General features: G+C 41.9%; 1 protein-coding gene across 2 annotated transcripts in view; it reads left to right on the top strand.

The window, feature by feature from the left end:
- The window catches only part of DNAJC13 (DnaJ heat shock protein family (Hsp40) member C13), a 165,031-nt gene that overhangs the window by 121,670 nt on the left and 26,478 nt on the right, over positions 1 to 16,883 (top strand). For both annotated transcript variants that reach the window (XR_012847729.1, XM_075827118.1), the window contains exons 36-39: positions 1,645 to 1,780; positions 4,141 to 4,322; positions 4,562 to 4,636; positions 15,259 to 15,378. Coding sequence is in view for 1 of the 2 variants with exons in the window: in XM_075827118.1 (XP_075683233.1) it covers positions 1,645 to 1,780; positions 4,141 to 4,322; positions 4,562 to 4,636; positions 15,259 to 15,378 (513 nt within the window). In the remaining variant the exon portion in view is untranslated. The remainder of the gene's footprint in view (positions 1 to 1,644; positions 1,781 to 4,140; positions 4,323 to 4,561; positions 4,637 to 15,258; positions 15,379 to 16,883) is intronic.

Below are 16,883 nucleotides of genomic sequence, written 5' to 3'. Positions count from 1 at the left end.
ATACGTAATGTGAACACCCAAAGGCCACATTCACACGGGGCAAGGCTTCTAGCGGAGAATGCCTACAAGTCCAATGGTACATGCCACGTATAAAATCAGAGGCATATGGAGGTACAGTAGAGGCCTAAAGTATCTCTATTGCTGCCCTATTACGACTCTGTACAAAACGGAGGCCATGTGCATGAGCCCTTAGGTAATATTTTCATAAACTTTATTATAATACAACAATATTCAGTGTAAAACTTCAGGAAATCATTCATTATCCATTAAAAGTGACAGTAGGAAATAACCTTTTATGGTTGATTAGGTATACATTTTTTTTAATTATATTTAATCAGATTTAATTAAATATTTTGTAAAGTTACAAAGGAAGAAATCAATAGTTGAATGCAAATTATCTGACCAGTAAAGGGTTTTTGCTCATCTTTGACATTTATGGCAAAGCCACAGAATATGCCATAAAAGTCCAATAGGGGCAGGTCCCACCTCTGGGACCCGTATCTATCTCTAGAATGAGACCCCTGAACCCCATTCTACCTTGCTCAACACCCGCTGCCTCCTGGCCACTTCCTGATGCTATGGTCGGGAGTTACGGAAACAGCCTAGCTTGCTGTGCTAAGAATGTTTCCATAGAAGTGAATGGTAGTTATGGAAACAGCTGAGCACGGCGATCTACGCTGTTCCCATACCTCCTGAGTTCGGGTAACAGCGTAGCTCTCTGAGATACGCTGTTGCCGTAATTCCCAAGCACTTGACCACCAAGTGGCCGGGAGGCAGCGGGAGCTGAGCTAGCTAGGACTGGGTTCAGGGTGCCCCGTTGTAGAAATAGGGGCGGGTCCTAGAGATGGGACTCGTATCTATCGGACATTTATGGCATATCCTGTGGAAATGCCATAAATGTCCAAATGTGAACACCCCCATAAAGAGGGAGAGGTTCTGTCCAATACTATCAAGTATAAATGTCTATACAGAAATCAACTTCGTCCAAACTGAACAGATAGTGTACTGTGACAAAAAAGACAAGTGAAAAGTGATATCTGTGTTAAGACTGGTGAGCAGCAGGCATTCTGGAAATGGGAGTCTTCGGCATGGAAAGGAAAACCACATTAAAAAAGCAGAAAAGAAAGGAAAAAAGGGATGAAAAATATACACACCACACAATGTGACTTGGAATCTGAGGTTAGGGAAAACATAAAATGGACAGCCTGGATTCTTCTGTTCTGATCCTATTGGTTGGATATGTCTGGTTAGCACTTATTTTCGCTTAAGACAAGTATTCATGTTTGTTAGGTCATTGTCTTTTTAATCGTTGGACTAAAGATCTTTTCCTTAACCATTGCAGCATGTGTATGACTGGCTTAGCAATAAATGTAAAATACTGTATACATTGTAGCCCTGGTCCTGTTTCATGAAGCTCGCTGAATTATGGGCTTGGGTTGTTGTCCGTTATTATAAAATTATAACTATGTGTTGATTTATTTTCCCCATTTTTATTTTCTTTCTATGCACGTCTTGAGCAGCGGTCAGTCTAAATGGCTGATAGATGTTCTATATGACTGGTTACCACAGTGAATGTTCTATTGATACTCCACACAGATTCATTTCAAGTAAAATGTTTGTTGCATTCCTTACCTACTTTTCCAGGATATGTTTGAAAAAGTTAACAAGGCATATGAGTTCCTGTGTACAAAGTTGACGAAGATTGTGGATGGCCCAGATCCAGAAAATATCATTCTGATCCTTAAAACTCAGAGCATTTTATTCAATCGGCACAAGGAAGGTAAATGTATATTTCATTTTTATTATAGATCTGTATGTTTTATAATTACTCGTCCACCGACTTTTCTTCATTGTCTGTTTACCGTTCAGTGGATGTCAACTTCAACTCCACTTACCTCTACGGGTATGTTCACACATTGTGGATTCTGTCCTCTTTATGGGATAAACATTTTTTTATAAAAACATTAAGGCCTCATGCACACGACCGTAGCCATGTGCACAACCGTGATTTCCGGGTCGGCCGGCCATTATTTTCAATGAGCCCGGACCGCAGAACACGGCCGTAATAAGGCTTGCCCGTTCTTTCTGCGGTCTGGGCTCCGGGGCCATTCACGGACCATGAAAACCACGGTCGTGTGCGTGGCCCCATAGGAATGAATGGGGCCGCAATTCTCCGGTGGATTTTCGGGGGAATTGTGGCCGAAAAAAGCACGTTCGTGTGCATGGGGTCTAACAAAAAAAAGTCCGCAAAAATAAATAAATAAAAATCTGCACATATTAAGTATTCACACGAATGTAATAACCTGAGGAATTCATTTTATTTAGTGTAAAACGTGAACAGTGTAAAGAGAAAATAAATTTTTTTTTTTCTATATTCAAGCTGAAAAATAAATTACATACCGTATTTTTCGGACTATAAGATGACGTTTTTAGCAAGAATTAATCTTGTAGTCGGCAGTCAAGCGATCCGGCAGCGCCGGGCCCCCTGACCGCTTTTTTCTTAAACCCTTTCCGACCCATGTGTCGGCACATCATGGAACGGGGAGGGGATGATGTTTGGAGCGGAGCGGGCTCACGCGCTGAGCCAACTCCATACACTGCAAGTGTCAGCTGTGTTTTACAGTTGACACGCTGCTCTAACGGCCAGGAACAGCGATGGCGCTGTTCCTGGCCGTTTAACTAGTTCAATGCCACGGTCAATAGCGACCGCAGCATTTATAGGGGTCTTCCCATGAAGGACATTTGACACATCCACAGGATATAATCCAAAAAATAAAGTATTTGAAGCAGTACAAATCCTGATGTCAGGAGCGGTGTCACGCTGTAAAATCAGACAAAGCCAGTCTGATATAGTGTAATCCTCAGCAAAAGCATGGTTTAACAGCAGCACACGTGTCCCAAATTTCAATCAATGTATTCTTTTATCGGTTAAACATCCAGTAAACATGGCAACGTTTCAACCCGTGACAAGTGGAGGGTCTTTCTCAAGCCTGATACATGTTCAACCATACTTTTGCTGAGGATATCCACAGGATATGTCATAAATGTCAGATAGATGCGGGTCCCACCTCTGGGACCCGCACCTATATCTAGAACGGGGCCCCCTAGTCCCCGTTCTATCTTACCCAGCTTTGCTGTCTCCTGGCCCCTTCCTGGTTAGGTGGTCGGGAGTTACGGAAACGGCCGAGTGCTCGCTGAACTACGCTGTTTCCATAACTCCAATAGAAGTGAATGGGAGTTACGGAAACAACATAGCACCGCGAGTTACCCTGTTTCCAGAACTCGGTAGCTATAAAAACGGTGACATGGTCGAGTTACGGAAACAGCGTAACGCGCTGAGCTTCACTGTTTACATAACTCCCATAAAACTGAACAGTAGTTACGGAAACAGCGTAGCATGCTACGCTGCTTCTGTAACTGCCATTCACTACTAATGATCGCTGGTACAATAATGATCTAATAATGATCTAATCATCGCTGGTTCAAGCCCCCTAGGGGAACTAATAAAATGTGTAAAAAAATATTAAAAGTGAAAAAACATTTTTCCCTAAGCAAAATGGAAAATTAAAAAAAAAAATTGGCATTGCTGCGTAAACTATCACAATATAGCATTATTTGACTCGCACTGTGAACGGCGTAAAAAAAATAAAATAAAAACCCCAGAATCTTTTTTTTTTTTGGTCACCATACCACTAAAAAGAATGAAATAAAAAGTGATGATAAAATCATATGTACCAAAAAATGGTACCCGCAAATAATAAGCCGTCACACCGCTCAAACGATGAAAAAATAAAATATAAAAGTTATGGCTCTCAGAATGTAGTGAAACCGAACCAAATTTTTTTTTTTAACCAATAGTTTTTTAACTAGTGGTACGTTTTAGTCATATTAAATTATTATTCGGTACTACGGTTTATACCTTTTTTTAGATATATGTTATGAGACAAACAAACAATAGCAGATAGGTCAATGTATATAGGCTTTATCAATGTATATAGGCTTATTTGCAGTAACCCATTGTGTTCCTACACCGGACCCACAAAGTGGTGTATCCTCCTTTTTTAAATTTATTTTTAATTAATACATGCTCAGAAAGGGTAGAGTAAAATGGTCTTTTATTTTGTCATTTATTTTGAATAGATCTTCAGCCTTACAAATATGCTGGCTACCCGATGCTCATCAGAACTATAACCATGGAGACCTCCGATGATCAGCTTTTCTCCAAGCTTTCTCTCCTTCCTGCTGCCACTGAATTGGCTTTTCACACCGTGAATTGTTCCGCACTTAATGCAGAGGAACTCAGAAGAGAAAATGGCATAGAGGTACCACATTTTCAGTTCTCACTTATTAACTTTACCTTTAACATAAAATGGCATTAGGGCTTTGTAGTGAAATGACTTTGTGGCAGTCTGCTTCCTGCCACCTACGTAATCCTCTTACAGTCTGTAAGCCCTGATCACACTCTTGTTAATGACATATTTACATCACGAACTGCTCATTACAGTTTTTGTTCTTGTAGTTTTACATTTTAGCATAACCCTAGTCTCTAATTTGTTTTTAGGTGCTACAAGAAGCTTTCTCCCGCTGTGTGTCCGTGTTAACTGGATCAAGTAAGCCAGAAGACATGCCTGTTCAGGTACATCAACTTGTAATAGCGGCAAAAATTCTGATCAGACCTATGAGAAAACGCTTGTTTCCTCTCCTGCCTAATGGATAAATACCTCTATTTGTTATCCTTTGGCTATATGGACACCTTCCATTGATTGTGATTGTTACATTTGGTACAGGTGCCTTTTTAAAGCCAGTTTTGAAGAGAAGCCCAATAGTACAAGTTGTCAGGTCCGTATTTCACACCGAATAACCACCTCTGTAAATTGAAAGCTGAAGGCATGCCTGGAGAGAAGTACACCACACAAATGTCTGAGGTACAGCTTCAATGTCAGCCAGGAGGGACTGAACTTTATTCAGAACAAAGAAACACACACAGAGAAGACACATGCCCCTCCCTATAAGTTTTCCTATACATTCTTCTGCACACTCCTCTTTGCATTCCAGGGGGCGGTGTCTTCCATAGGTGTGTCCGACATGAACAAAGAACTTGTTATATATATCAGTATATTACACAAAGAACTGAAATGTATATACATATGTGTGAGGATAATATTTTTCAGACAATATACATAGTAATGATCCCTGACAGTCCCCCCTAAAAATATTATTCTATCCCTGAGTCTTGCCTAGCAACCTACCACTGACCACTCGAACCAGGCGGGTAGGGGTTTTGGATTTCTTCACCAGCTTGAGACGAGCTACTCCTGATGAGTAACCCCCCTTTGTACCTGGACTTCTAAGGTGTCGGAGTGGTCCTAACTTTCCCTATTCTCCTCTGGATACAGGATGGTTGTCTTGATATAATCTACAAACCACTGCTGGTTGTAATATATATATATTAATCCAGTCTACATTTTTATTAACAGTAATAATTGTCGCACTGTCACTTACTGTCCTAATGGGACTTTACCCCTGCAGATATGACAGGTCATGGGCAGCACAGTGACCTTCACCTCACACCTTCACATAAAACTCCTCAGATTGTAATTTGCAGCACCGCGGCATATTTACACACATTATAATTATAAACCTCAGACATTATAAACAATAGGGCCTCAGCTAATAACATAATGCTATCACCAATCTCATGCTATCACCCTCAGGTCTCGGGTCCCATCAGTTCATTGCCAGTCCTGTACACCATCATCTTCTTCTTCTCCTGTCTTCTGCTCTTCACTGACTGTCACCCTCAGGGTAACCCACACAATTGTGGAGTCAGACTACGTTGGTGTCCAGTGGGGGAGTTATTATTACCCCCTCCTGGTCACTTATCAAAACACTTGATCCTGCTGTCGGATTCACTCAGGTCTTTGGTCTTTACTTTGCTGATGTCATCAGGACTTGGTTTGGTCCTTCTCATCTGTCCGACACAGTCTCCTTTGGTTTACGTCATCAGGCTGTACATAGCACCTCATGTTGTGAGCCTGGGGTGAGATCCCACGTAGGCGGATTAGTGGAGTTGTATTGTGACTATCAAACCCTCCGCATCTGTACTCTTCCTCTGGCAAGTTACTTGTCTGGGTGGCCGCTTAGAATTGTGACACTGCCGTCAGTTCATGATAAACGCGTTGTACTGGCTCAGGCTGTGCCTGCCGCATCTCAGTGATAAAGTTCATCGTGTTAAAAGTCTTTTAGTTCATATTTACTGGCACTTGCTGGGGACCCCCAACTCTTGTCAATTGTTAAAATAAATACTAATCTGGTGATAACATCATCCGCATACACTATAAACGTTGTTCTAAGTACATACAATAATGTCAGGCCCCTAAATGACATCAAACACCTTTATATAAGGAAAAACTTCTCTGTTACAATGGACAGGGCACCTAGAAGATGTGTAACTTACTGGGTACATTTCATTTGCACTTGGTGATACCCTTTCAGCAGGATTTGTACCTTTATCTCAGCTGATTGCCTGGAACATCTCCACCTCACAGAAACATACACAGATTCCACATGTTTATCTGACAAGCGTCTTAAACCTATTTTTCTTACTCTAATCTGGTTCGTTCTACCTGGGAAGGCCTCTCAAGGTCGGTTCTCTTCGTAGGAGGCGGGTATGATAAGGTTGGCACCGGTCTGCCAGGACTGTTCTGTAGGCAAATCAAACAGCTCTAACAGAATTTAGCAGCGACAGCTGTAAAACCTGGGACATACCAATTAGATCTTACCCAAATAATTAATTTGAAGAAAAACATTAACAAATAGCATCTTTACATCAAACGTTCACACTGGTCAGTAACTAAAACTTACAAACTGATTCTTCTTCTTTATATACATATCTATACATACACATATACACTGCACAGAATTCTCTGCTCTAAAATTTCCCTTTCACAACAAAAATAAAAAATAAACAAATAAAAATGTTTTCTAATGGGAATATTCCACTTCTGTACCTTTTATCTGACGCATGACTCTAATAGTCCAATGCTAAGGCTGATCCAGAACTTTACATAAAACTTAACCTCAGTATTTAATATTCCCACAACACTTCTTAAATACAATTATTAAACAAACTAACCTTGGGACAATGTCTAGAGAACTGCTGACATCTTATCATTGTACAAACACCAGTTCAATACTTGGGATAACATTGTTCCCTCGTCACTTACACACAATGTCTGCAATGGGGAAGATACCGGCCGGGCTTCAGGCCCCCCCTGAGAACAGGTCTACACACATGAGCACTTTGTCATACACTTCTACCTCGGGTAGTTGTATGTTCTGCAGTCGCTGGGACGGGTAATCTGGCCGGGCTTCACAGGTACCTTTGCTGTTTTACCTATGTCATGCCGTGCGCACATCACGCCGGCTGCTACAAACCTAGTGGTGGCATTATTGTATCCAGGGACAAGCCAATTTACTGATAACTGGCCGCACATACCCTTGTTGTCAGTTCTGTCTTCTCTCGCTCTCTCAATTGGCTTACCCGATGATCCAATAAAGTTCCTACTACCAATGGGCCCATAATTGTGGGCGATGCCAAAAGCGTACCCAGAGTCAGTGTAAATGTCGGCCGTCTTACCTTCTGCCAGGTTACAAGCCTCAGCGAGCACCTCCAGCTCCGCTCCTTGAGATGAACAAGAAGGTGAGAGTGGTTTCTGGGTAATTTACCTGGTGCCTCGTATCCCGGCTTGTACATACTGTATAATAAAATCTCTTTATTACAAATTTACATTAAAAACCCATGTCACATATAGATAGAACATCTCAAAGGGGTGGCGTCTTCATCCTCTAAAATAAAACCAAATGTTATACACTTCTCCACACTCATCTGATAATCCAGAATACTTTGAGAATCTCACTTTTATCAGGTTCTGCAAATACTTGCTTAATACAAAAACAAATAAAAAGAAAACATTCCCAAAAACTTTACATCAAATTAACAATGTCCAGACAATTTTTGTTTTGCCTTCTCCCTCATCTAAATCCATAAAGACTCGTGTGAGTGACGTCACCTCTGCCTCCTGTGTAAATTTGCTGGTGGGAGATGGTCTCTTACACATTTTTAGATCTCCTGAAACCAAATTAATTAACTCAAAACAAACCAAAATTGTACCTGATCAGTTCCTTCACCCTTCCCCCCTTTGTGGACTCTGCGAAAGTAATGTAGCAGAGTTCAAAACTACATCTCAACATAACAAAGTCTGGCACTAGTTTAACCCCCTGTAATGTGCAACAGCCTGAAACAAAAATGACTTTTTCCTGACGAAAATACATTTGATCTTTACAATGACACAACTCATGTGTGAAATCAAAAACAAAACAATTGTAGTTAGTTATTCAATAAAACAAAAAAATATTATCTCTGATAACATTAATTACTGCAAACCAATAAACTGTATATATAAATAGGGAACGGTGGGGGCACATACATTTTCAAAACCCCGTGTCTCACAGTATCTGTAGTTTAATACATCTGAATTAACATCAAAACACATGAAATCTGATCACATAAATATCGTAACTTTTATCAACAACAGCGCATGCGCAAAAGAGAAGAAATTTATTTCGGTTTGTAGACATTACTGATATATATATATCAGCAGTGCATATTGAAATCCCTTTGTCCCATCAGCCCTGCAGACTGCACCCAGTCAGCCCCCCTCCTCCTCCTCCCAAACACAGCACACTACAGGGGAGAGGGAGGGGGGTCACACACTCATTTCTCACAACTTCTCACAGCTTCTCACAATCTTAACACTTTCAATGCCGGCAAAACAACATACGTATCTGCAATCATTCATCACACCATTGTATAGGAATTATCTACGTTAATGTTTAACCGTACAATCTGACGGCCACCATCTCTATATTATGATGACGTGTTGTTTCATCAGTGAACTAGACTGGAACTTCTGTAAATAGAAAAAAACACTACAAATGACAAAATTAACAAGGTGATTATTTCATACTGATTTGGTTGGGCCGGGCGTGGCCACATCAGGGGTGGGTGGTGGGGGGCAGCCTCTCCCATTGGAAACACATTGCGCAGCTGTGAAGGGGGGGGGGGGGGGTTCCCCACCCACAATGAGGACACACTCAACATGAGGTTACGGACACCATTACCGGGCGTCGGCTGGTCCTGTGTTTTCTAATACATATAACATACAATACCTTTCTTATTACTAACTTCCATTCACTTCACCAAATCATGAATAGGATCGGGTGATCCTGATGATTTGAATATGGACCGTAAACCATCCATTCTAACAGTCTATATTATACACGTAACTTATATAACAATTTTCGGTCTACAACTCTCTTGTCTGGCCACTATATTACTTACAATTTAATACACGACTTAACAGTTTTTTTTTTGTTTTTTTTTGTTTTTTTCAGTTTATACACCCCGCATATGCCTTATCACACGACTTATCAGTGTTTTTGTCTCACGTCTTATCAGTGCATCATTGCACCCCGCGTGCCCGCGTCTCACGTCTTATCACACATGTACTTATGCCCGCGTGCCTATCCACGACTTATCACACATGTACTTATGCCCGCGTGCCCCTGTATAAGACAGGTTATAATACTATCCACGACTTATCACACATATATATTGTGCCCGCGTATTTTCTATCTAGCCCCTAATTACCCAGAGGATGGTTAGTCGGGCGCGACTAAGGTCTCACAGGTTTTTTACCTCACAGCGGAAAATATCACCTCTGTCGCCTGAGATAGTCCAGGAAATCAACAAAAGGGTTCTACAGATCGCCACAAGACTGTCCACTAACACAGATAAGACGAAGATTTATAAAATCAATTCGCTTACCGTGTTATTGCGGAGGTGATCAAATTCCTTCAGTGGGCAACTTTGAGTTATCTGTTTCACCCTGTGATTGTCGATTGTCCGGATTTTGATATTTCCTCGAGTGAGGTCCCATCTGGGTCGCCAAATGTCAGGTCCGTATTTCACACCGAATAACCACCTCTGTAAATTGAAAGCTGAAGGCATGCCTGGAGAGAAGTACACCACACAAATGTCTGAGGTACAGCTTCAATGTCAGCCAGGAGGGACTGAACTTTATTCAGAACAAAGAAACACACACAGAGAAGACACATGCCCCTCCCTATAAGTTTTCCTATACATTCTTCTGCACACTCCTCTTTGCATTCCAGGGGGCGGTGTCTTCCATAGGTGTGTCCGACATGAACAAAGAACTTGTTATATATATCAGTATATTACACAAAGAACTGAAATGTATATACATATGTGTGAGGATAATATTTTTCAGACAATATACATAGTAATGATCCCTGACAAAGTTACCTAGTTACTTAGTTTCTGTATCTACCATTCACAATAGCCGAGAATGACTGATCACTATTCAGCAATAAATGGCATAGCCTATCTATATGCCATAAATGTCTGTGATATTTAACCGGTTAAGGACTAGGCTGTTTTACAGCTAAATGACCAGAGCAAATTTCACAATTTTGCTATGCGCTTCTTTAGATGACTATAACTCTGCAGGTGAATAAAGTTCATCTTTGAATTTTACACTCTTTTTAAAGGACAGATAGGGCTTTGTTTTAGTGGCATTTGTCAGTATATATCATTTTTATTTTTTTCTCTAAAGTGGGCAAAATTGGAAAAAAATGCAAGAATTTAGCAAATGCGTCAGTTTAGGCTAGTATTTTTCACACACGGTATAGTCCACGGACAAAATTCATCTCCTTTCACATTCTTCCACTTCTCCCGTGCATGGGGATACCAAATATGTGTGCCTTATTCGCTGTGCGGGCATGTGCCAGGGCTTGGCATAAAAGGAGGCTTTTTGGCCTTTTCGGTCCAGGAATTTTGCATTTGATTTTAGAGCCGCATACTGTTTTCTGGGGGGCGTAATGCTGCTGAAACATTAGAAACACCCCATAAATGACTTCATTCACACAAGTAGACCCCACAAGGTTTCCTTCAAGGGGTTTATCATATTTTTAGACAGTCCAGTTTTCTTCTGAAAGTTTCTTGAATAAGATGGATCAAAATAAAATTAGCAATTTTTTAGCAAATGCGTCAGTTTATACCAGCATTTTTCACACACGGTATAGACCACGGTCAAAATTAATCTCCGTTCACATTCTGCCACTTCTCCCGAGCATGGGGATACCAAATATGTGGGCCTTATTATCACATAGAGATGTAGGAGGGCGGACGATAGAAGAAGATTATTTCACATATCGCTTTTTTTCAAAGCTGGTTTTACAAAACTCAACAGAGTTGCTATAACACTTCCAAAATATCTGCTCTTGAAGCAGAAATCCCAAAATATTCATCTAGGGGTATAATGGGAATTTATTTTTGGGGGTTTTCTAAAATAAGAAATTGCAGGTTAATGCAAATGGAGCTCTCCAGCAGATGAACTTTAGAAAACATCAAACATGACATCCACCCCCCACCCATTCCCTCCCTCACCCTTGGAGTAAAATCAGGGGAAAAATAAAAACGTAATGTAGGGCAAATATATTTTCAACAAATTAACTAAAATCTAATAATTCAGAACAGTGTGGTATTTTTTAAAACATGGCTCAATGCACAGGCCTGGTTGTGAGGGACAGAAATATCGGGAATCTTTGCGGTGCCCGTCTTTTCTGCAGACGCGGCACTTTTTCTGGGGGTTGCTTCTGGTTGCTGTTGGGGGAATCCGACTGATGAAGTGTCTTTCAGTCAGTCGCGTGACATCCTCAGACTGGGGGCATTCTCGGGTGTCCTGAACATCAAAAATAAGGCCTTCAATAATTTTTTCCTGGAAATCCAGGTATGTGTCTCTGCCTCTGTTTTTTTTGTAGAGCACAAATGAATTGTGGATGGCCACCTGTAACAAATAAATGGCCACCTTTTTGTACCAGGTTTTAGTTTTGCGTTTTACTAAATAGGGCTGTAAAACCTGGTCGCTTAAATCCACCCCCCCCATGTACTTGTTATATTCGGACACGCTCACTGGTTTGTGCTTGTCCGATGTTGCCCCTCTTTCCCTCACTGCCACTGTTCCTGCGGTATGAATCGTGCTTAGCACATACACATCTTTGCGATCCCTGAACTTGACCGCCAGCAATTCTTCAGATGCATAAGCACAGGAGTCCCCCTTTACCATGCGCTTCCCCACTAATTGCTGTGGAAAACCAATTCTGTTTTTGCGCATGGTACCACATGCCCCAGTCCTTGCAGCATGCAAATGCCTAAACAGGGGCACACTCGAATAAAAATTATCACAGTACAGGTGGTACCCCTTGTGAAGCAGAGGCTGCATTATCTCCCACACGATCTTACTGCTGGTGGAAAGATCAGGGGGGCATCCAGGAACATTTATTGTGCGGTCCCGCCCTTCATAAATTCTGAAGGCGGTGGTATATCCTGACCCGCTTTCACACAATTTGTAGAGCTTAACGCCATATCTTGCCCTTTTGGAAGGTAGATATTGGCGAAAGCTAAGTCTGCCATGAAAGTTGAGGAGGGATTCGTCCACACTTACATTCTGCTCAGGGGTGTAGAGTTGCAGAAATAAATTATTCAGGGAATTTATTAGCGGTCTTATTTTGAACAACCGATCCCGGTTTGCATCGGTACTTGGGGGGGCCTGTGCGTTGTCATTGAAGTGGAGGAACCTCATTATTGTCTCATAACGAGACCTGGGCATTACTGCAGAATATACTGGGGTGGCTTTGGCGGGTCTTGTTGACCAGTAAGACCTAATGGAGGGCTTTTTGACAATACCCATATTTAGGGTGAGCCCCAAAAAAATTTTTAATTCCTGCAAATTGGTGGGCGTCCAATCTCTGCCATGGGTGGATGAAGGTTTCTGCCTTATATATTGCGTGGCATATAAATTTGTTTCGTGGACAATCTGATTTAGGATGTCGTCCGTTATAAATAAATGGAAGTAATCCATTTGGACAAAATTTGTATTGTCCACGGTTATGCCAGGAGTGGCCGTAAATCCGTGGATTCTAGGCCCAAAAGATGGGGCAGGTGCCCATACAAGAGCCTGGACTGGAGGGACCAGGCTGTCCCGTGCTACAGCGCTACTTGGCCCTGCGCTTTCATGTTCTGCAGTTTCGACTGCATCAGGGACAAAGTCCCCTGAAGATGAACCTGAAGTGACGCTGTCATCGTCACTACCTAAAACAGGTTCCATCTCGGACGCCATCTCTGATGCGGTCTCCGACTCAGACCACAGCATGGCGTATGCCTCCTCGGCGCTAAACAACTTCCTCGCCATAACGTAACTAACACCAACTAAACAAATTTTTTTTTTTTTTTTTTTTTTTTATAAAACACACAAACTAACTGCTATATATATCTACACTACCGCTAACAAAAAAATAAACCGCTATTGCTATATATATTATATATATGTGGATATATATATAATTATATACTCCCTACCTGCCTATTCTAATAGAATAAAAGAAAGAAAGATAGATAGATAGAAAAAAAGATAGATGGATAGATAGATTGTATAGATAGATAGAAATCTATCTATACAGAGAATGTTTTAGAGTGTAACTGTATTTTTTTGTAACTGTAATCTTCTGGCAGCAATTCTCCCGAGTCTCCTCTTCTCCTCAAACTGAAACAATGTTTGAGGAGAAGAAAAGAGGCAGGAGATTTACTGCCAGAAAAGTCAAAATAAAACAAATGTGGTCGCTGTGATAGGTTTTCACAGCGACCACATGTTCAGGGACCATCCGATTGGTCCCTGATACTCTGCCCAGTGCCCAGAGCTGTTGGTAACAGCGTGGGCACAGGGCTGTGTGCACGCGATCGCGTGCACACTGTTTTATAAGCAGGAATGCATGTGATCGCTGTGATTGGTTGTCACAGCGACCACATGTTCAGGGACCATCAGATTGGTCCCTGATACTCTGCCCAGTGCCCAGAGCTGTTGGTAACAGCGAGGGCACAGGGCTGTGTGCACGCGATCGCGTGCACACTGTTTTCTATGCAGAAATGCATGTGATCGCTGTGATTGGTTGTCACAGCGATCACATGTTCAGGGGCCAAAAGATTGACCCCTGACATTCTGCCCAGTGCCCATGGCTGTTAGCAACAGCCAGGGCATAGAGCTGTGTGCACGCGATCCCGCGTGCACAGTCTCTGAAGTGCGGCCGTATATATACTATACGCCGGACTTTAGAGACCCTGACCGCTGGCCGTATAAATACGGCCAGCGGTCGGGAACCTGTTAAAGGGAACCTGTCACCAGCATTTCACCTATTGAACTCACCTCACCCCTCGCTGGCCACTGCTGTCAAAAGTTCATTGCTGTTATCCCCTCTACTAAACTCCTCCAACCGTAAATAAGTCTGCAGGTATTTTTGCGTCTTTTATGGTAATAATCAGTCCGCCTCGTTCGTTCCTCTTAAGCCCGCCCACTGCCAAAGATTGGCCCGCCCTAAATGCCAAAATCCCATCTGTGGTGCGCGCATGTGACAGTCATGTATGGTCCGATACCCTTCCCTGCTTCTGGGCCTCGAATCTAGTTACTTCGCCTGCGCCGCTATGGTGTCCCGTTGTGCGCATGCACTAGAACAGTCATAGATGCGCAAGCACTGGATTTCGTGTGTGCTGGGGGAGGAGAGGAGCTGTCAATCAAAAGTAAGGAGGCGGGGTTAACGTTTAAAGGCTTGAGGAATGAAGATCTGACTCTTCGAGCAAAGATATGACTCTTTTATGCTCTTTAGCATACGGCACGGGAACGCAAAAAAACTGAATACTAAAGGTACAGAGCCGACTAAGAAGACAATTATAGGTTACATAAAAATGTATTTTCACCCACTACCACCAGGTATTGCTGGATTAATAGGTGAAATGCTGGTGACAGGTTCCCTTTAAGCCTCGCAAAAGAGTAAAGTAAGGCTCTTATCAACAGAAACAGCTTGGCTAAGTTCCGTTTTACGGCAGAATAGGTGGACCACTTTTACCCCAAGGGATGAAGACTCCAATCAGATGAACATGTCATTCCTATATTCTCAGAACATTGACCTGAGCTCCGCATTTACATGTAGAGAAATCTTGTTTGAATAGAAACCGGAAAAATTGCTCCCATGATGCAAAATCAATCCCTTCTATTTTGTGGAATAGTAAGCCCCTCAAATAACAGTTCATTCTGGTACTCACGGTTTTTCTTTTTTTTTTTTCAGGTTTGTGGGCATATATGCAGATGTTACAGTGTAGCTGCTCAGTTTGAAGAGTGCAGAGAGAAGATTATTGAGATGCCAAACATCATTAAAGATCTCTGTAGAGTATTCTATTATGGCAAGGTATGTTTCTGTTATGCTAATTTACCTATACTGTGTGTGTGAGATTGGATATATTTTTTTTTATATTGTGGCATCCAACTATAGGTTATTCCTTTTACATTTTGCTCATCAGTTAATGCATCGTATTTTCAGGATGTAACGAGAAATCCCAATCATCATTGCTTGTATAATCTGCATCTAGGTATAAATAGTTTTTGCCCATAATAGCCCTTTAAACTCCATTTAGAAGTCTGTGTGGCTTGGGAACTACATTCAGCTTGCGTGTCTCTTATGGTTTCTAGACTTCTGACCACATCCACGCTCAGGGCCTCCATTGTAATCCCTAGACTAGGCTGGGCCTGAGAGGAACACTGCTGTTGATACACACTAGCGTTGGTGTAGATCGAGAATAATGGTGTTACTGATACCTTTCGTAAAATCCCAATTAGACTGCCGGCGCCATGTCTGCTTTGCGCTAGGAGTATAAAATAGAAAAAAAAACCGTGTTAGTAGGTCTTTGCGGTGCTTAATTGGAACATTTTACAATGATACTTGCCTCTGTTTTTATAATTGAGTCTCCTGAATTGCCGGTAGCATGTTATTGGGCTAGATCAAAGCTGCAAAAGTGCTCTATAGCATGCGTAGCCGCTTTGGCTCCTAACCGCTTCCCCCGCTTTACTTGAGAGCTGAAGAATGCCCATAATCTATGGGCTATATTCAGCTTTCCTGTGTCAAGATTATATAATTTGACATGTGGTGGTGCCGCCAAGGTTCTATATGTTCAAGCAAGCACTTTAACAGTTTCATTCTAACAAAGGGGCGTCTCAGAACCACTACCAATATGTCAGTTTTCTATAACTGGTCTTATGCTTTAACCCCTTCCCGCTCCTGGACGTACTATTAGGTCATGGCAGCTGTATCGTTCGCGCTCCATGACCTAATAGTATGTCTCGGGAGTAACGGCCGTTTCGGCCGTCCTCCCGACACATACAGGAGCTGTGACAGCTGCTGTCTTGTTCAGCAGCTGTCACAGCTCCTACAGCGGGGACCGATCGCTGTGTCCCCGCTGATTAACCCCTTAAAAGCCGCGTTCTATAGAGATCGCGGCTTTTTAGGGGTTAAGTTGCCATCGCCGGCCTGCTACGCGATAGCGGCCGGCGATGGTGACTATGGCAACCGGACACCAAACAATGGCGTCAAGACCCACTATGCTTGCTGTCAGTGAGTAGCTGACAGTTCTAATACACTGCACTACGCATGTAGTGCAGTGTATTAGAATTGCGATCAGGGCCTCCTACCCTCAAGTCCCCTAGTGGGACAAAGTAATACAGTAAAAAAAAAGTTAAAAAAAGATGTGTAAAAATAAGAAAATAAAAGTTTTAAAAGTGATAAAAGTTAAAATCCCCCCTTTTCCCTTATCAGTCCTTTATTATTAATAAAAATATATAAACAAACAAATAAACTATACATAATTGATATCGCCGCGTCCGTAACGGCCTGAACTACAAAATTATTTTGTTATTTAT

The sequence above is a fragment of the Rhinoderma darwinii genome, chromosome 5, assembly GCF_050947455.1.
Source record: "Rhinoderma darwinii isolate aRhiDar2 chromosome 5, aRhiDar2.hap1, whole genome shotgun sequence".
NCBI lineage: Eukaryota > Metazoa > Chordata > Amphibia > Anura > Rhinodermatidae > Rhinoderma > Rhinoderma darwinii.
This window is presented reverse-complemented; position numbering and strand designations above follow the sequence as displayed.